This window comes from Triplophysa rosa, linkage group LG8, assembly GCF_024868665.1.
Source record: "Triplophysa rosa linkage group LG8, Trosa_1v2, whole genome shotgun sequence".
Classification (NCBI taxonomy): Eukaryota; Metazoa; Chordata; class Actinopteri; order Cypriniformes; family Nemacheilidae; genus Triplophysa; species Triplophysa rosa.
This window is the reverse complement of record NC_079897.1, coordinates 24,859,818-24,883,878: the sequence shown is the minus strand read 5'-3', so window position 1 is coordinate 24,883,878 and position 24,061 is coordinate 24,859,818. Positions and strand designations below refer to the sequence as shown.

At 41.9% G+C, this 24,061-nt stretch overlaps 2 protein-coding genes across 3 annotated transcripts in view; both read left to right on the top strand.

The window, feature by feature from the left end:
- The first annotated feature begins 666 nt into the window (after positions 1 to 666).
- stk40 (serine/threonine kinase 40) lies at positions 667 to 17,458 on the top strand. The gene is made up of 11 exons (XM_057340039.1): positions 667 to 886; positions 3,271 to 3,397; positions 4,597 to 4,682; positions 5,320 to 5,463; positions 6,263 to 6,487; positions 6,573 to 6,625; positions 10,150 to 10,265; positions 13,339 to 13,483; positions 13,613 to 13,732; positions 13,988 to 14,072; positions 14,159 to 17,458. Exons 2-11 carry the CDS (start codon positions 3,280 to 3,282, stop codon positions 14,375 to 14,377), a joined length of 1,311 nt encoding a protein of 436 aa, XP_057196022.1. The 5' UTR covers positions 667 to 886; positions 3,271 to 3,279; the 3' UTR covers positions 14,378 to 17,458.
- Positions 17,459 to 19,015: 1,557 nt separating this feature from the next.
- The window catches only part of eva1ba (eva-1 homolog Ba (C. elegans)), a 31,626-nt gene continuing 26,580 nt past the window's right edge, over positions 19,016 to 24,061 (top strand). Inside the window, exon 1 of one of the 2 annotated variants that reach the window (XM_057339484.1) lies at positions 19,016 to 22,894. Coding sequence is in view for 1 of the 2 variants with exons in the window: in XM_057339487.1 (XP_057195470.1) it covers positions 22,766 to 22,894 (129 nt within the window). In the remaining variant the exon portion in view is untranslated. The remainder of the gene's footprint in view (positions 22,895 to 24,061) is intronic. The other variant, XM_057339487.1, reaches the window with a different exon arrangement.

The window sequence follows — 24,061 nt, the reverse complement described above, 5'->3', positions numbered from 1 at the left end:
GTGGGCTGGCCAATGTTTAGCCACAGGCTTATAAAGTGTTTCATGTGGTTTAAGGCAAAGGCCATGCTGAGTCAGGGCAGGAAGACAGCACAGCCTGAAATCAGTTACTGCCCTTTAAAATATTCTCAGTTTGACATGCTGCCTCACACCAGCCCACTGAATTGAAACTCGCAAGCGTGGGTGAATTGTTTAGTTTGGGGGATCTAAAATTGGATGCATATCTCTGAGGGTCTTGTGATGTGTGCAAGAATTAGCTACGGGACATTTGCTGCGCTCACATGATATTATTTTTTGTATGATTCATGTTTATGTTTACTTTGTGTATTGTCATTACATTTTTCTATACTGACCATTTTCAGTATTGTTTTCTATAAAGGTAGAATCTTAATGCATGATGTTTCATTTGCTTCAATGAAAGGCGATTGATTTCCACTCTAACAATTATAATACGCTATAATAATTCGTATTATAAAATTACTATCTTCCACAAAACTCTAAAATATCTGACTTTACAGTTTACTACAGCTCATTTACGCGTGTGGACGTTTTGCATCTCACATCAAGCTCAAAGAATGCCAGTCTCAAGAACGTACGTGAAGGGGCGGGGCCGCAAACGGCCATTTTCTATTGGTCGAGCCGTTCTGCCACTCACGGCATGTGCGTCATTTCCGTTGTCAGGTGGTGCTGCTATGGAAAGATGTGATCAGTTGTCCTAAGCAGGCTTTTCCCTCAAAACCCCTTTCGGTTATCGTGAAATTTCTCCGGTTCGATTGAAGCAGACCGCCGTGCGGTGGAGTGTAAATGTCAATGCACACCTGCTGATCGTATAATCGGCCAGAAATGAGCGGGAATTAGTGTACGACAGAGGATTCCCTCGGCGCTTTCGGTAAGTTGTTAAATGGCTCGTCTGTCTGTCGGCTGAGGAGATTTTCGCAGTCCGTTAAAGGGACACGATGAACTTATTTGCTTTGCCGTCTATTCGTTTCTCCAAAAACTTAATAAAACTCGCTCTGCGACGATGGAACCGCACTTTGTTTGAATCTTTTTGTATATGCACTGTAAAAGCAAGTATACGGTTTAAAATAAGCAAGTTTCACGTGCAGATGCTAGACGACGATTGGAGCAGGCTCGTGGCGATACGAGGCGAGCTTTGTTTGATTGTACACATTTACTAAAGTCATTGGTATGAATGATTGTTTTGGTTTCAGATGAGCCATTTAAATCATTTTGTTTTAAGTCGATTGCCATCTTTATTTTATTTGGTGTACACCGTGCACTTTGTTGTGATCGTGTTGCACTCCTGTTTGTATTCCCTCTGCTGTCGTTTACGTTACCTATAAATGGAAACATTAGTCACTTTACGTGGTACAAATCCGGACACATACATATCACACAAAACGTGTACCGACACATCTGATACGCATGGTTTGCCAGCCGGTGTTCAGCGAGTTCTCAAGTTTGCTGCACTGACAGCTAACGTTAGTATTTTTAGATCGATTACAACATTAAAAGGCAAATTGATACTGATCACTTCCTCGATGTAGGCTGTGATGTGTGCATCCATTCAGTAAGTCTATAAAAGCAGTCGGCTGAATAGAGTATGAGTAATCTCTTAGATAACGTTATTTCATCATCGAGGATAGTGATTGCATTGGCTGTAAATATGTCATTTTCTGTGAAAAGGGCTGATCACAGTGTAACTTGTTATGACTTCTGGTTTCTGAGTAACTGCACTGTTGTTCATGCGTCACGCTACTTATAAAAATATGATCTAGATCTGATTTCTTTGTGTCAACGGGAGAATGTGAACCGCATGAATGTTTAGTGTGACCTACTATTGTTACAGATGGTTTGCTACCAGTTGGATTCTTTCTGTTTTATTAAGGTGCCAGATGTCCGCTTACATGTTTACTGCAAGCCAATGCACAATGTCTTCTAATAATCCAATAATGCATGTCAAAGGGGGCTGATGAGAAAGCAATCGCGTCTCTCACCTCCGTCTGTCACGTTGTCAACAGTCTGTGTCCAGAATGACAAAAAGCTGTAAACGTGTGAAGTGATAACTGCCAAATGTACCCCCTCCTCGAGACAGGCTGTGTGATCTGTTGCAGGAAATTGGCAAATATTTGAATGCTTTTCCTATTATTTAAACTGACATAATCTAGTTTGTATCAAAAATATGAATCACAAGCGTCTAGTTCCTATTTATTCCAAATGTCTCGCATTAATTCGCTATTAGTGGTAGGTTGCTATTCATCACTGGGATTTCATGGCCAGTCTCCGCGTTGTCCCTTAATCTGAGATTGATTTTAAAGAGCCCATGGGGTACTGAACCGGCTGCGGTGCTAAACTTGCTCCCCGGTCGCGACTTGATATTGTCTGGAGGCTGTGTGTGTCACGCTCCCATTGGTGTCAACAGTCTTTCATATTTCTGACAAATCGCTACCAGTGCAGACCCCAAGCCTTGTGTGAATCACGCTCTATCCTTAGTACCGCCTGAACAAGAACCACAGAAACGTTTGCAAAAAATATACAGAGGCCCTTTGCCCAACAAAAGTTGACGCATCTGTAATAAACCCGTGGCTGTTTGGTTGAGGTGTTGTTATCATGGGTACGTGACTTTATTATCTTTTTGTATCATAAGTAATGGATAAAATGGTCTGACGTTCTTTGATCCAAAAAAGTACTTCTTGTAATATGCAGATTACGCCGCAGAGATTTACAGATAAACCCATGCAGATTAAGGAACGGAAGGATTAAAAGCACGGAAACGAGAAAAAACAGGAAGTTCAAGACTGTGGGGTTATTTGAGTTGATTTGTTCTTTCATTTAGCTCCGCGTTTGCTTTTCTCAGTCAGGTTGTGGTCAACGGCACCATTTGCGAATAGCAACCAGGGAGTTCGCACCTGCTGCTAATCTTTACTCATGCAAACGCCAATTGACCTGATGGGTTGTCATTCATAAAGGGACAGAGCTGTTAATGGCGACTGTTCGGAAGTGTTGGGGGCATGACTTGTTATATCCCCTTCCCCCATCTGTCCCCATTTATAACACTTTGTTACCAGTTTGCTGGAAGACCTCAAGTGGGGTGGATTGGCTATTGTCCTCCAGGGCAACAATGCATTGAGCTAATGTCCCATGGCTGCATTGTTTGCATGTATAGAACTTCGCATAGGTAGACAAGATGTCCCATGTCTTTCTGGTTGCATGTTGGGTTGTTTCATTTCAGTAACCGTGTATTGACTGCATTTCTTGCACTTGCCTTTGCAGATCTGCAGAATGTCCAAACGCCGTGCTTCAGACCGAGGGGCTGGAGAGTCATCCGGCAGACCCAGTAAGCTCCTATGTGCTGGGATATCTGGCAACAATGCAAAGAGGGCCGGACCCTTTGTTTTAGGTGAGCCACCTGATCAATGCAGTGGTCACAATACCAACATTGTAGTAGTCAACTGCAGTATTTCAGAAATCATTTGATATCCCAGCAAAACAAATACATGTATAGATCTTAATTTTTCATGGATTTAAAACATCATTAATTATGTACTAAAATTAAGAACAAAACAATAGAACAAAGATACATATGTAAGAAACAGTGATTTTTTTTAGTTCTCTAATAGCAGTATATTAAATTCAAAAAATTAGGATTGTCACAATGTCACTTTTATATACCTTGATTTATCGTGGCCAAAATCCCAATAACAATATTATCACAATATCTATTGAATTTTTTATTAATGAATAATGTTGTCAGTCACTATAAATTGAGATTTTAACCTTTATGACTTTCTTCTGCAAAAAACAAACGAATGTTGTTTAAAAAAAACATTGGTCCCCTTTGACTTCTATTGTATGGACACAAAACCAATGCAAGTCAATGGGGACCAGTGGTTTTCGTTTACCAGCATTCTTCAAAATATGATCTTTTGTGTTCTGCAGAAGAAAGAAAGTCATACAAGTTTGAAATGACGTGAGGGTGAGTAAATGATGACTTTTTGAAATTTTTGGGTGAACGATCCCTTTAAAACGAGTGTAAGGAAGTGGAGAGAGAGTTTGTAACCATTGCGGCTCTTAAGGCCAAATTTTAACTAGGTTATGGCATTATTGTATGTGTGTATTGTTAACATAATACCCCTAATTCAAATGAACATACGTCATCTGTTAGCATATGGGCATATAAACTAGACATCTGTCAGGCAAGTTGCCATTTGCACAGGCACTGACTGGAGTCTTTTTCATTTCAATATTTACTTTGTCCTGAAGTACATTCCTAGTGCTAAGAAAACTCTTCAAAATACCAGAGGTCTTTTTTGGTGTTTGGAGTAGATTTTGGTGGTCTTGGTTTGGAGGCCTCTGTTTTGAAAAGAATGCCAGGAATGTTTTGGATTGACTGCAATCTGCAGGTCTTTCCCCGTGTGCATATTTTGCAACCGTCTTTGAAATGCAGCCGTCATAGTTGGAAACAGCAGCGTGACGTGCTAATGCAGGGCGCTACGATAAGAGCCTTTATGATTGCGATCCGGGGGAATTGCTGTGCCTTGAACTGTCCGTACCTTCTGCATTTTTTCAGTCTTTTCTGTTATCTTCTCACCTCACCAGGCCCGCGGCTCGGAAACTCTCCCGTTCAGAGCATAGTGCAGTGTTTAGCCAGAAAAGATGGGACGGATGATTTCTACCAGCTAAAAGTGAGTACTCTTTGGTTTGGTTTGCACATGGTTTTGATGCTTTTGACCATCTCAGAATGTCATCACAAAATGCCTTAAATGCTGTCCATTAGTGACTAGATTTCCTAAAAGCGATCTTAATACCATCACAAAAGCCCTCCCAAGTGATTTTGAAAATGTCCTGAGTAGGACGGCTTCTGACAAACAAAAGACTCTTTGTATCTCACTATTTGCATGAACCTTTGACCTGCCTCAATAAACCTCCACAATACATCAGATACGCTACTTTGCAATACTAGTTCATATTCACGTCTGGGTCTGGGTCAGATTAGAACATCAAACCAAGCACTTTGTCTATGGTCCAGCCTGTTATTGGATGGGCTTGATTCAACCTGAAATCAGACCTTTTGACCCCTCATTTCTGTGCCCCCAAGTCTAGTGTCCCTCAGATCCAGATCTCCGGTATAGACTTGTTGAATGACACGTCAGGAACTTATCTTCGCCCTTTCTGTAGATAAAGCCTCTAATGGATCCCCTGCATTGCCTCAAGATTGTTGATGGCTTAGTGTGCCATCACGGGAGATAAGAAGGTTTAGAATAGGATGTGTGGTATGGCAACGCCGAGGTCGTGTCCTCTTACCTTCTCCTTTTGTTGTAGATTCTGACACTGGAAGAGCGTGGAGACACAGCAGGAGAGACGCAAGAGGAAAGGCAGGGCAAAATGCTCCTGCACACGGAGTATTCTCTACTGTCACTGCTCTCCAACCAAGAGGGAGTGGTGCACCATCACGGCCTCTTCCAGGTAAGACAAACTACACTTGGCAGTGGATCTTGTATAAATAAAAACACATACTTATTTTGAAAAAATGACCTTGCACAGCAACCTTTGATGTTTTTAAGTGTGGCGTTGCATTGCATTTTATGATTGCTTGGCTACAGAATTTGATTGATCGACTGTGGCGTTCTGCTATCAGATTTTTTGGCATAACTGCCCCAAGATTTGTTTATGTACCATGGTGCCTCTCCCATCAATCTGCTGTCTCTTTTTATCACACAATGCAGTTATTATTTGTTAACCATACTCCTTCAGTTGTTTTTATTTTTATCTCAAAGTGCTCAGGGTGACTCACCACATTCTCTTTGAGCGAGAGATGCTTTCTTTTCATCTCTCCCCGATGAAATCGGCCTCGGAACAAGTTGTACCGTGCTGTCGAAGCCGTTCATTGAAGCTCGCGGTATTGATTGGTTTATTATAGCTCCTCTCTAGAGTAGGCCGGTTAATTATAGATCGCTCTTGTGTTCGGAGGCACCGTCATTACGAACAAAAACCGCACTGCAGATCGATTCGCAACCCTCGTTTGACCTCAGTCTCAGATGACAGAAGGAGGGGTTTCATCATTCAAGCTGTTCCACGTGGTGAACCATTCAGGAAAATAAAGCACATTGTGTACCATCAGTCCATTAGGATTGTTGTTTAGATGCTGTTTTTTTCTTCTTCTTAATAGTGTGGTTGTTTGCTTGTCATACACTGTTCAATGAAGTAAAGACTTGTTATTAAGTGGGCAAAATGTTTCTGACATATCTGTCTTTTTCTGTCTCAGGACCGTTCCTATGAGATTGTGGAAGACGTGGAGGCCAACAAAGTGCGGAAGATGAAAAGGCGAATCTGCCTGGTACTCGACTGTCTCTGCGCCCACGACTTCAGCGACAAGACGGCCGACCTCATCAATCTGCAGCATTACGTCATCAAAGAGAAACGACTGAGCGAGCGCGAGGCCATTGTTATCTTCTACGATGTTGTGAGAGTGGTGGAGGCTTTGCATAAGGTGAGATGCACGACTTGAATACTGTTTTTCGAGGGCTTCATCATTTTGAGGGCTTTCCACTAAAATGTTTATTTTACCATTGCAGAAGAATATTGTGCATCGAGACTTGAAACTCGGAAACATGGTGCTTAATAAGAGGTAAGGCATCTCTGCATTCCTTTACTTCTCTACCTGCAGAGCCGTGGAGTTCTCCAGTCAGCCTTCTGTTAGTTACGTCGAGCACCGTCTGGCCTCATTGACCTCCCTCCTCTCAAGCTCTCAGTAAGAGCGTGACTCATCGCCACAGGCAGGGAGGGGGATCTAGCAGCGGGAAACCTTCCCAGTTAAAACGAGACTGCCTGGAACGTGCCCCTGTTTTGTTCCCTGGAAAAAGGAGAGGGAGTCGCACGTGTTGCCTGGCTAGGGCGGAATTCCAAATTCCTCACCAGCCCTCTTCATATAGCATATGTGCCGTCTGCATGCCCGCCTTTGCCGTATGAGCAGAACGAGAGCCTGCTTAAGCAATTCTAACCACAGTTATCTCTGTCATTTCAAATGTCCTGAAGGAACGCTGACTAATTGAAACTCCTCAGTTCTTTCTGTCACATTTGCCAGCATGTGCCTGTCGTTGCAGAGTTTGGTCACATTAGAGCACAGCTTGTCTAATTATGATGCCCGTAACACTATGCAAGCTCAGTGGCGTGTGTAGAGAGAGAAGCTGGGCTTGTTCCTTTCAAAATTTCTCCTCGCTTCTATTTTTATACTGTACAGTTTGCGTTCTGGTTTGTTTGCATTATGCAACTCTTGTTTTGCCCTTTAAAGGTAATAAAGTTCCAGTGGCTCAGTGGTTAGAGCATGGCACTAGCAACGCCAGGTCACGGGTTCGATCCCAGGGGATTGCACGTAGTCAGAAACAAGTGTATAATACAATGCAATAAAAACGTCTGCCAAATGCATAAATGTAAATAGTGACGGAGCTTGGGCCTTGCAATCACCAAAATCCTTGTGTGATCCAATCACAGATAGTTAGCCAAGACACATTGCTGTGTATATATGGTTGGCATTGCTTTCAGATGTGTATCTGTGATCAGATTCTCAGAATTTCTGATTTAATACATTGTTTGTTGTATCGAAATATAGCATGTTTGTTGTTTTAGTTAAAGGACCAGTATATGAATTTTAGCAGCATCTAGTGGTCCCTTTCGAAGACACAGAACTGAGATGTCATAACGTTTCCTATTCTTTGCCGAAGGAGATAACGTATTTACGAAACATGCTCTGTAGACCAGTTCGTCCGTTTAGGGCTACTGTAGAAAAAAAGGACCCGTGGTGTCGGAGAAGTTCTGCAACTAGTGCACGAGTATATCCTGAATTTTTGTTTCATATTTTATATACATAAATACATCAGTGCGTTTGCAGGCAATGTGAGTTTGAGTCTGACTTGCATCTTAACACCCCCTTTCCTTCCTCTCCTACCCATCATTTCCTGTGATTTCTCTACTTTCCTGCCAAAACATGGCATCATGTTCAAGCCAAGCAAAGGTAAAATGAATGAACTAGATGGGTAATGCTTTAGATTTTAACAGTTGGAGAGTCCAGAACTAAGTCACAAATATGAACACCGGGTAATACGTGAGGGAACTTGGCTCTGTGCCTGGAATAATTCTCATCTTTGGGGAACTTTCATTTAACTCGCATGTGCCGTTGTCGAGACAGAGTTTTTAAAGGCACGGACCGCCATCACATGGCTTAGCGACAAAGGAAAACATCCTCACGTACGCATGGCTGTCACTGCACCCGTGGTGATGAAACGGAGCAGTGTGGACTGTCTGCTTCCGTTCACCGAGAGAGCAGAACATTGTGTCCCAGCTGGAGATAATACAACCCTCTGCCAAAGGATCCATAGCTGAGAGCTGAGTCATGCGTACACGTAACGCTGGCTTTCGCTCTCCGCATACCCTTCTGATCATACTCTCTCTGTGACCCTGCCCAGCCTGCAGACTGTTGGCTTTGGGTGGAATGGAAAGTACTTGCTATTAGTCAGAAGTGGTCTGTGACATGTGGGCTGCTTTTCTGCTTGGCCTTTTAAAAACGACTGGCGAATCTGGAGTGACCTCCTTTATGATTTCCACACATTGTTCTGTTCTCTTTGTTCTCGGTTTATTGCCTTAAATCGCAATCTGCTTTGAGTAGCAGATAAAGGAAGTTCTTGCGTAGTAGGAGAATGCAAGTTACACTTGCTGATGTAGCATTGATGTCTCGGTTGTGGAGTATAAATGCATGTTTTGGTTGTATTAATGCAGTTAGGATCAATTGGATTGATTTGGCACGTTGTTGAACCGGATGCCAGACAAAGATAGATAGTAAACTTCTTTGACCTTTCTTTCGACCTGCACAACTCGCAGTCTTTACTCTTTAGGGTGCACCATAGGGCAACCATTATGTGTTCTGCTATAAAGAGATATGAATTATGTGTATGGTATGACTAGGATCTCCCGATTTGCTTTCACTATTCGCTTTGTTCCTCTTTCAGCACTTCTTGCCCAAGCAGAGGAACTCCAGCACAAAACCATTGCGTCAAAATCCCACTTTAACCTCACCCAGCAGAGGCGGATCTGACCGGATTTCAGCATCAAGACTTCCTCTTGCGATCAAACCATTTAACTTTTCCCATCAACGCGGCTAATTTTAGTACCCGCGAGAGTCCGGGAGGCTTCGGGTCTCTTCGCGTGAGCAGGAAGTGAATGCTGAGCATAGAAAACGTCCTTTTAGCTCGGGAACTCGAGAGAGGAGTCGTGATGCCGGCAGACAAAGCAAACCTTCCTTTTGTACTAAGGGTTGTACAGATCAAGGTTTTGCAGCTAGCAAAACTAAACAAGCATTTGAAACCAATACAATTTAGTAACCCAGGTACGAATCACGTTTTCAGTCGAACGTGACTAATCCAGTCTCATCTAATCTAGTTTAATCATGACCCTCCTTTTATTTAAAGATGGTAATCGGCCTCGAATTAATAAGAAGCTCTGCTGGGAAAAACCTGGGTTCTGGAATAGAGCTGTTTGTAGCAGTAAAAGGCGTGAATGTGACTGTCACTCTCAGGGTGTGAAAGTGAGAGAGCAACTGGGGAAGCATGGGAAAAAAGAGGATGTAGCTGTCAGAGAGCGGTGGGGTTTTCATAGTGACAGAAGATCACAGCTGACATCACATACGAGGACCCGTCGGCACAGCGGTTTCGCACGATCCGAACATGCACGTTTTTACGCCAGAGTGACCCCGTTCGAGAGTTGGGGCGTGTGCGCACGCTTGCATGCCTCACGCTGAAAAGAGCCCAGTTGTTTCCTTTTCGAGATGTAAAGATTAGTCATCGCTGATCTTGTGACAAGCCACAGGTGACTCACTTGTTTTTCAAAAGTGCAATCGTGGTGTCCTGTCATGTTAAGTTCTGCTTTCTGGAAAGGCTGAATGGCTCCTTGCCACACACTAAATTGAATGACACAAACAAACACATCAGAGGCATGTTTGCACAGATCAAAACCCCACCTGCCTAACAACACGTGAGGTTTCGTTTTGATATACTTACAGACGTATATGGCCTGAATTCCACTTTAGTCCAAACAGTAGGGGCTCGTACGGGAATTCACGACGGGTGTTTGACGTCACCTGTTTGTTTTGTTTATGTGCAGGACTCATCGGATCACCATCACGAACTTTTGCCTCGGAAAGCATTTGGTGAGTGAGGAGGATCTGTTGAAGGACCAGAGAGGCAGTCCAGCCTACATCAGCCCAGATGTCCTAAGTGGTGAGAATCCAGTTTCTCTCGCTGTCTGTGTGTGTGTGTTTGTGTGACCATGACCATGACTCACCTCCCAAGTCACTAGTGTAATCAAAGCTCATAAACCCAACCACCTACACGGCCTTAATCAGGACGGCAGTCACAAACTGTCAGCATGGGTGAGGACTGCTTACCATCATTGATGTCATTGTGTTGTGTTGTGTGAGCAGGACCTGTTGGCTCTTCAACGTCCCCGATACCAAAACTCTTCCTTGAGCTTGTTGTCATGGCCTCGGGGAAATTTCAGCTGTGCAACGTATCAAATTAACAGCGCTTGTGTCATGCTAAGCCCTTCCAGACAATTTCAGTTTCCGTGCTGAAATGGAATTGTGATGCAATTGCAGTATGCGCAACGCGCTGTTTTTATTTCGTGTCTAGCGAATATTCCGGGTTCACTTGTACCTTCGGTTCTAAAGACGTGTGTTTAGAAATCGAATTTGGGTGGATGTTAGCGGCGCAGTTGGTTTTTACTTGTCCAACAAATTTCAGTTGTGAATCCAATGTTTTCATTTATTTACCCTTATGTTGTTGAAAACCTTCTGTGAGCACAAAGAAAATATTTTGTTTCCGTGGGTTTGTGTCCATACAATGGAAGTCAATTAAGTCATTGTGTTTGTTCCCTTCTTACAAGCAAAACACAAAATCTTGTGCGTTCTACAGACATAGGTTTTAAACAAGTTTGTAGTATCTTAATGGTTATATATTTGCTTGTTCTCTGAGGTGACACGCTATGTATTATAATCTTTCTCAAGCTTTTCTGCACCTTTAGGGTTTTCCATGAAATCTACTGTAAGCTTTAGCTCTTATTTTCACGTTAAACCGTAAGAGAGAAGCCCGGGGTAATTCAGCCGAATATGACAGCAGAACAAAGGAGAGCTACTTTAGTGAGTCATCCCGATGAGTCATGCAGAAAGGAACTACTCTACTGTTGTTCAATCTCTCTCTCTCTCTCTCTCTCTCTCTCTCTCTCTCTCTCTCTCTCTCTCTCTCTCTCTCTCTCCCCTCTCCCTCTCCCTCTTCCCTCTCCCTCCTCCCCTCCTCTCTCTCTCTCCTCTCCCTCCTCTCCGCTCTCCCTCCTCCCTGCTCCCATCTCCCTCTTCCCCTCTCCCTCTCCCTCTCCCTCTCCCTCTCTCTCTCTCTCTCTCTCTCTCTCTTCTCTCTCTCTCTCTCTCTCTCTCTCTCTCTCTCTCCCTCTCCCTCTCTCCTCTCTCTCTCTCTCCCTCTCTTCTCTCTCTCTCTCCCCTCCTCTCTCTCCTCTCTCTCTCCTCTCCCTCTCCCTCTCTTCCCTCTCTCCCCTCTCTCTCTCCCTCCTCTCTCCCTCCTCTCTCTCCTCTCCCTCTCTCTCTCTCTCTCCCTTCTCTCCCTCTCTCCTCTCTCCCTCTCTCCTCTCTCTCTCTCTCTCTCTCTCTCTCTCTCTCCTCTCCCTCTCTCTCTTCTCTCCTCCTCCTCTCTTCTCTCTCTCTCTCTCTCTCTCTCTCTCTCTCTCTCTCTCTCTCTCTCTCTCTCCTCTCCCTCTCCTCTCTCTCTCTCTTCCCTCCCCTCTCTCCCTCTCTTCCCTCTCCTCTCTCCCTCTCTCTCCCTCTCTCTCCTCTCTCCTCCTCTCCTCTCTCTCGTCTCTCTCTCTCTCTCTCCCCCTCTCTCTCTCTCTCTCTCTCTCTCTCTCTCTCGTGATGGGTCATTATGAAAACACAATGTGTACCTTACAGAATAATATATCAAGCTGTTTACCAAACAGAAACCCATCCAATTAACATCAGTCTTTTAAATCGAGCTCTCATGAGTCATGGGTACTCTTCTTCTGGCACGGTGTGTTCTGTTGCCCATTTATGGTGGTAAACAAAGCAGTTTGGTGAGTGTGAACAGGTTTTAGGGACCATGACATGTGGTACTAAAGGCATATATTTCTTTTTGTAATGAATGGCTTAATAAATATGTAAAGTATACGTGTACGCTGTGATATAATGGTGTTAAATAAACAAGCCTGCTTATTGCTTGCAAACCTACTTCCTTTTAGTAGTTATCTTATCAGCTGTGACGCTATCTTTGTGGGCATTGAGTCAATGGTGCACTTTTAGTATGGGACAAGCAATGTAGTGTACTTTAAAATGTAGCTAAGCTTAAATGATGCTTCTTAATGTAGTTGTTATGCCTAGTTTTGTGAATTATGCGATTCATAGTGCAACACAAACATGCCTTGCATACTTAGTTTCTGCGAGTGCATTCACCATACATACGTTTTTCTGTTTCAGGTTTAGTAAATATAGCCAGCACTTGTCAATTGTTATTTTCACAGCTAACTAATCAAGTAAAAATAGGTAACATTACTGCCTGCTTGAGGACTAAGGTTTATTACCATCTCGATACCTGCGTCTGAATTCGCTCACTTGTTCACTCATTCACTATTCCCTATATAGCGAATGCTACATAGTCCGCTATATGTGAAGAAGAAGTGAATGAAAACGAGTGAACAAGTTTGGACACTTACGTAATATTTCCTGCTTCTGACAGTACTGTCGTGGACATAACGCTTAAACTACACCTGTGTGGCTTTTATGGATTGTTTTGTAAAATGGTAAAGTTCATTTTTACATTATTTGTCACGTTTATTGTATTAGTTTTTAATAAAGAGAACAAAACAAATGTTTGCCACATTTATTTACTATTACATTTATTACGTTTAATTTAAAAAAAATTTTTTTACAGCTATATATAACATTCATTTAATCAGTTTATTCTCAAAAAGTAGAAAGTAACTGTCAACAAGAACAAACACAAGTGTATAAACGTACATTCGTGGCGTTAACGGTCACTCTCCTCCAGCTGATTCTAATCAGGCGGTCGATCGGATGTACACTCAAAATCAGAATGCATTGTGGGTAAATAGTAGTGAACAAATGTAGGGAATGAAAATGGCGGACACCCGATATAGTGCACTATATCGGAGATAGGGGGCGAATTCAGGCACAGCTAATGATGCAAGATTGGATGTTAAAATGCAATGAGAGATAATATGCTAAATGTGCACTGTGTTTCTATGCAGGTCGACCATACCGTGGTAAGCCAAGTGATATGTGGGCGCTTGGCGTGGTGCTGTTCACCATGCTCTATGGCCAGTTCCCATTTTACGACAGCATACCTCAAGAGCTCTTCCGTAAGATCAAAGCAGCTGAATTCTCCATCCCTGAGTAAGTGTCTATCACAGTCCTCCTATTCGTATCTGTAATGCAAACAGTCTCTCCTCATGCTCTTAAATTCCTTTTAAATGAGCTTAAAGCAAATATATGACTTAAATGCTGATTACTTCCCTTGCACAGGGATGGACGAGTATCTGAAAGTACGGTGTGTTTGATCAGGAAGCTTCTGGTGCTCGACCCCCAGCAGAGGCTCACTGCCACCGAGGTGCTGGAGTCTCTGAGCGCCATCATCGCCTCCTGGTACGTCCCATCTTCTCATCTCCTGTGACCTGAGATCGGCCTTACCCAAGTTACATTTTTTTAGACTTGTCGCGGTGATGAAAGTAACTTTTTAGGAATGCATGTGATGCGTTGATGTCATCTTTTGTCTGAAAAGTCATCTCGCTACATTTTTCGGGAATCTTGTTCAGCCAGCGTGGTTCAGTCATGCGTTTCAAGGTTGTTACCTAGCCGAAGATTTGATTTGTCGCTGACTGATTTTGGTTATCTCCACAGGCAATCAGTGTCCTCCTTAAGCGGCCCTCTGCAGGTGGTGCCTGATATAGACGATCAGCTTAACCACCCCGAACACCTTCAGGAGGTTAGTACTAGTGTGAGCTAAAATGACTGTTATATGAAAGGTAAAATTGCAATATTAATGAAAATCGTATCTTCTCATAACCCCAGGCCAAAGTCACAGAGGAGTCATCTCAGTACGAATTTGAGAACTACATGAGGCAGCAGATGTTATTGGCGGAGGAGAAGAACACTATTCACGAGACCAAGAACTTCCTCAGCAAGAGGCATTTCGGCAACGTGCCTCCAGTGAGGCGTCTCGGCCACGACGCTCAACCAATCAGCCCTCTGGATGCCGCAATACTGGCCCAGCGCTTCCTCCGCAAGTAACCCAATGGGCGGGGTCACCGCAAGTGAAGGGAGCCACGGAGCTGGGCACACACGCTTTTTCGTATGTATTTTTGCGTGCGAGTATGCATGTGCGTGCGTTTGAGCACACAGTGTGTGTCTGGTAAACACGCACGGCCAAGGAACAGCTCAGCGCTCTTGCGATATTCATCAGCCCTGGACGTGGCACACGGAATGAATGAGACACTGACCACCAACACCACCTCCACCATGCCAATCCTTGCCCAAATCCGACACACACTCGCACACACATTTTCAGCAATACCCAAACAGAATCATGTAGCAAACCACACACAACCCTTCTCCACTCGAGTCCCCTAGCACTTTCTATGTGAAAAGCCTCGGATCACACGATCAACCTTCTCGTCTGCCCCATTCCTGTTCTCTTCCACCGGTTTGTCTGTATATCGCCCTCATCTGTGTCTATGACTGCAAATCTACCTCTTACCGTTTTCAATTTTTTCTTTTTTTCTCAGTCTGTTTTGAACAGTGTAAAGGACTCATTACGTCGGGGGTTCGGACACAAGCACCGGCTCGAGAGCATTAGCGTTGTGGTTGTGTAATGTTTATTGTGCATCAAAACCAGTCACTGGTTTTCCAAATAAGCTTTTCCTTTCCTCACCTACTAAAACGGTAGCATTTTTCATTGAAGATGTTAATATCACATTTAGCAAGCTATAACCTCATTACAGAAATCTAGCATAGCGCGGTTCTAGTCCTCTATTTGAATGGGTTTCTATCGGCAGCTAGCGTCAAGCTAATTATTCTGTGTCTGGATGCTTACAACCATTGCTTTGCATCTAAACCGGCTGATACGGTACAGCAAAGCTCGATTCACCATTTCCTTGATATTCAACCTGGGAAATGTATTTTTAAGCACGGGATCGTCATGCCATCCTTCCTCTTGCTTTCGTTCCATCAAAAAGCCACGATTTTCTTTGCGGTCAACCAATCGCAAACCGTGGTGAATATTTTAGCATGTGATGCGCCGCCAAGGCGGACTCTTGAGGGGCACATAGGGGCTAGTCTTCACAGGATTGAACAGCTGGTTAGGGGATGAATCTGTCAGGAAGCAGGGCGGCTGAGCCGGCAGTCATGCGGAAGTCTAAGCTAAGATAAGCCCCGTAAGCTAAGTCCTTAAACCCTCCTTTTCCTTTGTGTTCCGCTGTCGAGAGCGCTCGTCCTCTGATAGCACTCCAAACCATCGAAGCGCATCTTCTGCCACGTCCTGTATCTCCGGTGCGTTCGCTCCCCGCACAGATTTCAGCTGCAGCTCAGGGATAGCCATTTGGCCACTTGGGAACATTTTCGGCCTCAAAGAAAGAAACCCATTGCGTAGAGGACCATTTCTTTGTTTTTTACTTTTGTTTTTCTCCACCCTCATCTTCCTTTTCATTTATGGTTGGAAAGTTCTTCATAATCATCGGGAAGGAAACGCCGTCAAATTCACTTTGAATGTGTTTCATGCATTTTCTCTTGTCATGAGAATATTGCATAAGTAACAGATTCTCATTTGACTGTTGTCCGATCTCGTTTTAAGCTAGCCATTTGTATAAAGCATACTTTTGGGATATCTTGCCTTAGATTGTGACACATTCTCAATTCAACAGTCAAGTGATGTACTTTTGATGCTAGAATATGTCTTAGTATACTAGGTGGTTGGCTTGCATCGACCCGTGGCTTTAGTTTGCGATGCCTTTATGTCTGGCTCCACTTATATCGTTAGATAGAAAGGCCATTTAGTACTGTAGGTCTCCGAGTTCATGACAAGCAACCTGGCTCGACCTTTTATTTCCTTTTCAAATAAGTAAAGCTTGACATTACTTCCCTTTCTTTTTCTTCCCTTTTTAATTTATTAGCTGTTTATAATTCACCAACCTTATTTTTCCAAGCTCTGCATCAATGGTTAATGTAGAGATCCTATATCACTCAAAAGCATTGCTGTGATCTCTCTTGATTTGTAATTCTTCTATCTTCAGTGAAGGTTTATTTCTTGGCCCTTTTTTGATTCTCGAATAATCCTGTTGGTATATTAAGCTACACTAATATGGAGACTGGCTGCATAGCTCTATTTTCAAGTCGACTAAATTATCGTGCACATTAGCATGACATGTAGAAGCAATGTAGAGTTTATCTTGTGAGATTTTTAGCGCGCTCTGACCTGTGTGAAAAACATCTTCAGGACTAATGGTGTCAGCAACGCGACACCCGGTACAGGGTGTTATTATTCGAAAGAATCACATCAATGTTTCCACATACGACATTAGTACTTAAAGTGATGTTGCCTGCCACCATTGAAAGCATTAGTCTATTCCCACCTCAATGTGAATTTTTGGTTATAAAGCAGTATTGTAGTGGATGATGTATGTGAATCATTTAGAGGGGCTGTCTTTCTCTCAAATTCAAAGGCGAGTGCCCCAAGGCTATGTCCTGGAGCCACGTAGAGTTTCAAAAAAGCCATTATCTCATAGCAAATCTGAACGGTTGCGGTTGTGTAGTCTACCTAAAAACCTACGTGAAAGAAAATAGCTTCTATTAGTTTAGGATGTTTGGTTAATATGCCCCTTACGCTGTGATTGAGAAGAGTTTTCCCCTGAATAGACAATTTTGTGATGTCTGCAGCATGAGAAGTGTACGTTGTTCCATTTTAAAGCAATTCGTGCATGAGTTTGATTAGAAAAACGTGCCAAGATGCAGCAGAAATTGGAACAGTTGTGGGTGTCTTTAAAAAAAAGACATTGCATGGGAAGAAATTAAAGGTTTAGTTTGACTTTGATTTCTTTACCGTCTAGGACACATTTGTGCAGATATTTGATAAATTGGGAGGTTCTCTTCAGAATTGTTACTTTTGTTGCATCTTTTCCTAAAACTGGAACATTTAGACGATCTGGTGTTAAATGAAACATGATTCTTGTCAAAAGCCTAAACGTTTCACAAGCTGCTTGTTTAGAAAGGTGTCAAAAAACTTGTACAGAGATGAAAAACAAATTTGTATAAAAGACATATTTTTGTACTTCATCAAATCTCTACATGCATGTCAGCAATAAACTTTGATATGGAAAACTTGCGTGTCCGTGCAGTTTGTGTAAAATATTAGTTTTCAGAATGTTAACCTGTCAATTTATTTGTGTACAATTTTGTTACTTAAGCACAACAAATAACATTGTGTTAATTAACACAACGTTCGTGGGTTTTAAACCCCATTCAAGAGCTTGAATACACAATCTGCCAAGTGCATAAATGCAATTTTGCAACATTAACATTTCTATTGTGATTTTATTAACGACACACCTCGCTAGTAAGTAACTGTTCTATGATCTATGTATTTGCCATTCGTTTTCAACAGCATTTAGTTTAAGGAAGGTTTTCAGTGAAGCATCTAATCTCACATATTAGGTAGAGTTCTGCCCTCTTGTGGCAGACAAGCGCAGGGTTACGATAGACTCGAGAGTTCATTAAAACAACGAACAAGAAAACCCACGAATCTCTCGAGTTACTCTTTTTTCATTTTGCTCTTCATTTGTATTAGTTTTTTATCTTGCAGTGTCTTTGTACATGTATGTGCCTTGGCTGTGTGGCACTCTTGGGTGAGGCGTGTCAGAGAATCAATAGTGATTTCACATTCATTATTTATCTCGCAGCCGGAAATGTTTTTTCATAATTCTGAAGACTTAACATAACTCAGAACTGTTTAATATCTTCGTTGTCTGAGATGTTTTACATTGCATTCGAAGTTAAACTGTCATACATTTGGATAGCACATCTCAGATAATGTGATAATGATCTTTTTCATGCCATCAGTGTATGAAGAGAACCTGAACTTTTGGTCTTTAGTGTTTGTTGAGAATGAAGAACAGTATAGCAGGACTATGATTATTTTCTCCAGACTCTTAAAGGAACAGTTCACCCAAAAATGAAAATTCTGTCTTCCTTTACTTGCCCTCAAGTTGTTCCAAATCGGTAGGCCAGTATGTATATTTCTCTGTTCTGGTGAACACAGAGAAAGATATTTGGAAGAATGCTTGTAACCAAACAGTTCTCGGCCACACAAAAGAAGACATTTTGAAGAATGTAGGAAAACAAACTGAGGCACTTTTGACTAGCATTGTAATTTTTGGTGGCCAAGAACTGTTTGGCATTCTTCCAAATATCTTTCTCTGCGTTCATCCGAACAAATAAATCTATACAGATTTGGAACGACTTGAGGGTGAGTAAATGATGACAGAATTTTTATTTTTGGGTGAACTGTACCTTTAAGACTTCTTTTTCTGTGACAGACTCTGTTCAAGCACCTGTTTTTTAATCTCTTGAACATGTCTTTTTTCACTAATACTATCTATTTAGCTTTACTCATTTGATAACATGCTGGCAATAAACATTATCTTCATGTTTATTTTAGCCATCAACAGCACATTCCGCTCATCCAAGAATCTTGTCGAACACAAGAAGCTCTTAATGTTAATTAAAGTTAATCTTGGATGAATCACTTTTTAACACCATTTGTAGACTTATTTGTATCTTCTGGTATTATAATATTCTCAGTGGTACACTTTAATAATATATTTTGTTGAACTTTCTGCAGCATTTCTGATGTTCTTTTTAGCATTTCTATGGCTGCATGTTCCTCGGGAATTTGTAGTGAAGGTCTGTGGAGGCTTTTATCTTGCTTTACGCACAAGTAAGTTATCTTTCCACTGAACCATAAAGATGTCTATCAGTTTTATTTACACTTCTGGTCTCAAGAATGAATCCCTGTTAGGATGACTGCTAAGACATTCAATGTGATGCTCTTGTCTGCCTTTCTAGCTGTCATAATGGACTCGTAGTCAGTCCAAATCGGTAACACTGGTAATGCGCCTTGATGGCACTTTAATAACCAAATTTAAAATCTTTAAAAAAAGAGTAAATCTGTTATGTGTAGTGCCCGTATTTGAGTGTTCACAGCTTCAGCTGTTCTGTACGTTAATGTTGCTCTGTTTAACGTTAAGCCAGTTTGTCTCAGTAACAGTTCATTCCAGATTCGCTATGCTGAAAACGGTTTTGTCTCTGATCATATTGTGTCCCAAATTCACAGCGTTTACACATCCGGCGCAATTCTGTGACAAATCTGCCAGTTCCAGTTTATTCTGACATGTGATAGTTCATGCCACCAGTTCACCACATGTTTCTGGGTCTCGCTTAATGCCTTTTGTCTCCGTCGCCACAAGATTTGCTACATGTCGATTCATACATACCTTTCCATGTTTGGAGCACACTACATCTCTATATGTCTCAGTCCAACATGTAATAACAGGCCAAAGCAAAAAAGTCTACAAAACCATCTTCAGCCTAAACATTTACAGGAAACTTCTGTTGGAAATGCTCATTTTGACACAATTCACTCCCCTGGAATACTTGACGCTTGAAATGCTTCCTCCTTTATCTTTCAGAGATAAAAAAGTAAGTTGTAAAGCAAGAAACATGGCATCCATTTGAGCCGTCTTGTACTAAACTGTGCTCTGGATGTAGATTCCTCAGCTGTTGATTTGCTCAGAAAGACATATGGGAGTTTTTGTTCAACATCTTCAGGGCATATTTTGTGACATCCAATATGAATTATTCCGTTTTCTTGTAAAGTCATGCTCGGACTAAAACATGTTTAAAGACTTTTAAAAGCCTGGAGTTCATGTAGCAGACTTGAATGCTTTGATAAAAGATGTGACTACACCCCCGGGGTTCAGTACTGGTTTTACGACTCAAAAGTACCTTCATCCAATGTGTGAACCACTACCCCTCACAGTGATACCCACAATAAAGGCAAAGCGCAGTGCCGGGTGATGTTTCTAACTCCAAACACTGAGCTTAAATTGGAACAATAGTAGCAGTGCTTTGTTGTGGCTTATGAAGCTGTTGTGCCTTGACGAAATGAGGTTTTTAATCCCTTGACAACAGTTACAGTCGTATAAAGCTTCAGCTGACACGGCTTGACCTTTTCTGATGCTTAGTCTGTTACTTCTCGATTTGTTTCACCTGGTATGAAAACTCTAGCTGTAGTTAGATAAGTCAAGATGCTTTAGTAGCCTGCTGATATAAAACACTACTGATTTGGCAAGTTTGAAAGGTCACCAGGACTGTAGAGAGAATTTGGAGAAGCCAAACACGGAGCCTTTAAGGAGTAACTCTGAATCCCAGTTCTCCCTCGAATTAAACCGAAGCAAAGATAAAATCCACCTGCACTGACTTTTCATTTGTGGGTGAACTATCCCTTTAAGTACAGTATGACATCTGATACTGATCTCTGTCAGATCACAGCTTTATGTTCCATTTTGCAACCAATGAATCACGTACAATGCCATGTTGATACATGATGTGTTACTCCACAATCCCCAACCTCCAATTTTTTAGGAAAAATGAAAAACGCTCGCCTCCAGTCATCGTTCATCCTTGAATCGAGAAGGTCACCGAGCTGTAACTAAAGTCCCCCTTCTCTGTTTTGATCCCCAGAAAAGATCCCCCTTTGTTGTCCGTACCTCTCTTGGCTCATTTTACCCCCCAGTACCCCATTCTGGGTCTGCGTCCTCCATCTAGCCCAAGAGCCCCATTGATTCTATTATCCGGTGAATGAGATCCAGACTCGGTCAAATAAAGCCTGCTGCTCTGGTGTGGTATGTGCTGAGTAACCTGCTGTGTGTCTTTCTCAGAGGCCCTTCTATCCTTGACCTTGAGCGCATGAGATGTGACGGCTCTCGCTGCTCTCCGAAAAGCCTTGACAGTGCCTCCCTGCCGGGACTGAACGTGAACGTGTTTGTGTACGTGTGCATATGTGTGGAAGTCTTACAGGCCCAAAGTTTCGTATTCATGTTTGTTTCTTTATTCAGTTGAGGAAGTTAAACTCAACTTTAAATAACCCTATGTTTAAAATCTTTAGGTTTGTGTCAGGGATTCTGGTGACATTGAAACGTGCACGTGTTTCTCAGCAATGCAAGATCGCTTTATTGTTTTGGAGAAACAGAATTCACTTTAAATGAATGTGAAGCAGAATAACTCGATGATATGAACGAAGTCAGTGTTTGTGGAAATAAAAAGATTAGGTAAAAGGTCTGTCTGGACAATTACAACATCGCTTCTGGCCTTCCTTCATGTCTGATTTTGCTTGTTTTACAGAGAACTCAACAATCTGCACTATGGACCAAAGTAATTCAGTGAGTTGTGTTATCTGTTTTTTTAATAGGAGACTGTTTGGTTTCCCTTTTTTACACTTAACATATATAATACGGTATGTTAAACATATGTTTATGAATTGGTTACAGGAATTGCTAAACGGATAGAAACTGAATGTAAACATAAAGCAGCTTTTACAATATTTTGTTTGACCTGAGGATGACAGTGTAATTTTTTGGAGGATCTATTGACAGAAATACAATATAATATACCTAACTATGTCTTCAGAGATGTGTAAAGAGCTTACGTAGTGAAGCGTTATGTTTTTATTACCTTAGAATGAGCTATTTCTATCGACATACACCGCGGGTCCCCTTACATGGAATTCGCCATGTTGTTTCTACAGTAGCCCTAAAGGGACAAACTGCTCTACAGAGCGCATTTCGTAATTCCGTTATCTCCTTCGGCAAAGAAGCGAAACGCGACGACGTCTTAGTCCTGTGTCAGCCACCGTAGTGCTTCGAAAGGGAGGAGTGGAGTGAGCCATTGGTTGCAATTCCCAACCTCGCCACTAGATGCCGCTAAATTTAATTCTCTGGACCTTTAAAGCATCTACTTTACTGATCATTTGTTAACACCGATCATTAAGTATCCAAGTGCCATATATCTGCAGAAAATCTCTTCACTCGTCGTCATACCTTCCTTTTTTCCTGTATTTTTCCATGTCATGACTGCTTATTTCACGTGTTTTTGTATATTTGAGAAATTGAAGCCAGATTGTGAGTGAGATTGTCTTTCTGCACTTGTCTGCTAACCGTGAACATCTGGTTTTAGGGAGATTGACCTCCTCAATGGGAGCTCTTGTCTCCTCTGTCAACACTGAGGGGTGCCACAGCTGAGAGACGGACAGAGATTCCTATATGACTCCATATGTATGTGTCAGCGGATGGCCAGCGTGTTCGTTCACTTCACAGCATTTCTCTTAAGTGTCTGTCTCAATCTCAGAAACACCAAGTTTCTGCTAAGCAGATGCCCTGTGATCCATAACCATCCAAAATACTCCCTCGAAATAAGTCTTGATATTGTTCTGTTTTAAAAATTGTAAATCTTAGACGCTACCTGCACAGGACAAAGTTATACAAAACATTCCTTAAATCTCCAGATTGTTTTGTGCATTCCAGTTCTTCTCTCAAACACTTTTTGCACATTGAAACTCATTTAAATGTGTGCATGTGTGTGACATGTGTGACTGAAAATGCGATTATGATTCTACCAGCTGTCATCTCTTATACAGGCTCAGAGGACAGTTCAGCTTCCAAGAAAACTGAGAAATCATCACAAGAAAAAATGTCAGGAAAGGTATGTAGAGCTCCATGCTGGATCAATCCTTCACCTCGGAGAGTCGAAACAAAGTAATACTTTGGCAAAACCCAGCGTTAACATTCCTTTCAAACTGAATGCAGGCGAAAGCTTTTTGGTCGGGTGCAATCGTTTTTTTACCGTGAGATGCGTTGAAAACAATGTTCAGACACACCCCGTGTCATTTTAGCATCCTGGCAACCGTCAGTTTTTTGGTCTTTTGTTGTCATTGTTTTTGGCTCCCGTGCAAAGACAACTGGTGATTTAGACAGATAAATCACTGACAGCACTTCACCGAAGGAAGAACACATTCGGTAAAGCAATTACATGAAATTGTGTTCATGTAACAGGGCTATTTTCTTTTTGATGTTTCATTCACGGGTTTCCAAAGAAGTCTTATTGTTTTGAATCAAACAAATTTAGTGAGACATTTTGTTACTGTTTATCGTGAATGTGGACATTCATCATTTGGTTTTAAAATACTTTGATCATAAATGCGTTTATTGAAATTAGAGAGATCCCTTCTGAAACTCTTCACACACGTAAGAAAACCATGTTCCGTTTCCCAGGAGATGAACTGAAAAAGATCTAATCTTCTTGCTGTCTTGGAGAAACAATGGACATATTAAAGAGATTTTCTTTGTAATTTGTTTTTTTTGGGGGGGGGAGCGAAGATGTTCGTAGATGTTACATTAGAAAGCTTTGCTGTGAGGTCATTGATGTTCTGGCACAAATAAACAGTAAGTTTGAAGCTTTTCCACGCACGAGCTTCCTGGTTTCTTCATTCTGTTTGGAGAGATAAGTGGCCTTTATTTAATTTTCCTAAATATCTAAAGCAAGTTTTGGTGTAAGTGCTTCGAAAATTCTCCATTGACATGAGAGAGAGCGAAACAGGGAGCGAAACTTCGGAGCCACGTCATCTGTGAAATGCCAACCTTCATAGGACAGAATGAGTGTTCTGAGCTTGCCATATCAGACTTTGTAAAGGAAACAGTTTGTTGGAAACAGAGTGTTTCCTTTCAAAATTGAAAGAGTTAGTCATCTCTTTTCCAGTATATGCTATAGCAGGGACTGTGCTGACTTATCAACCAGCCATTATTGTATATACGAGTAAAAAAAACAGAAATTATATTTGTCAACAAATGTTTTCAATCATCAATTTAAATT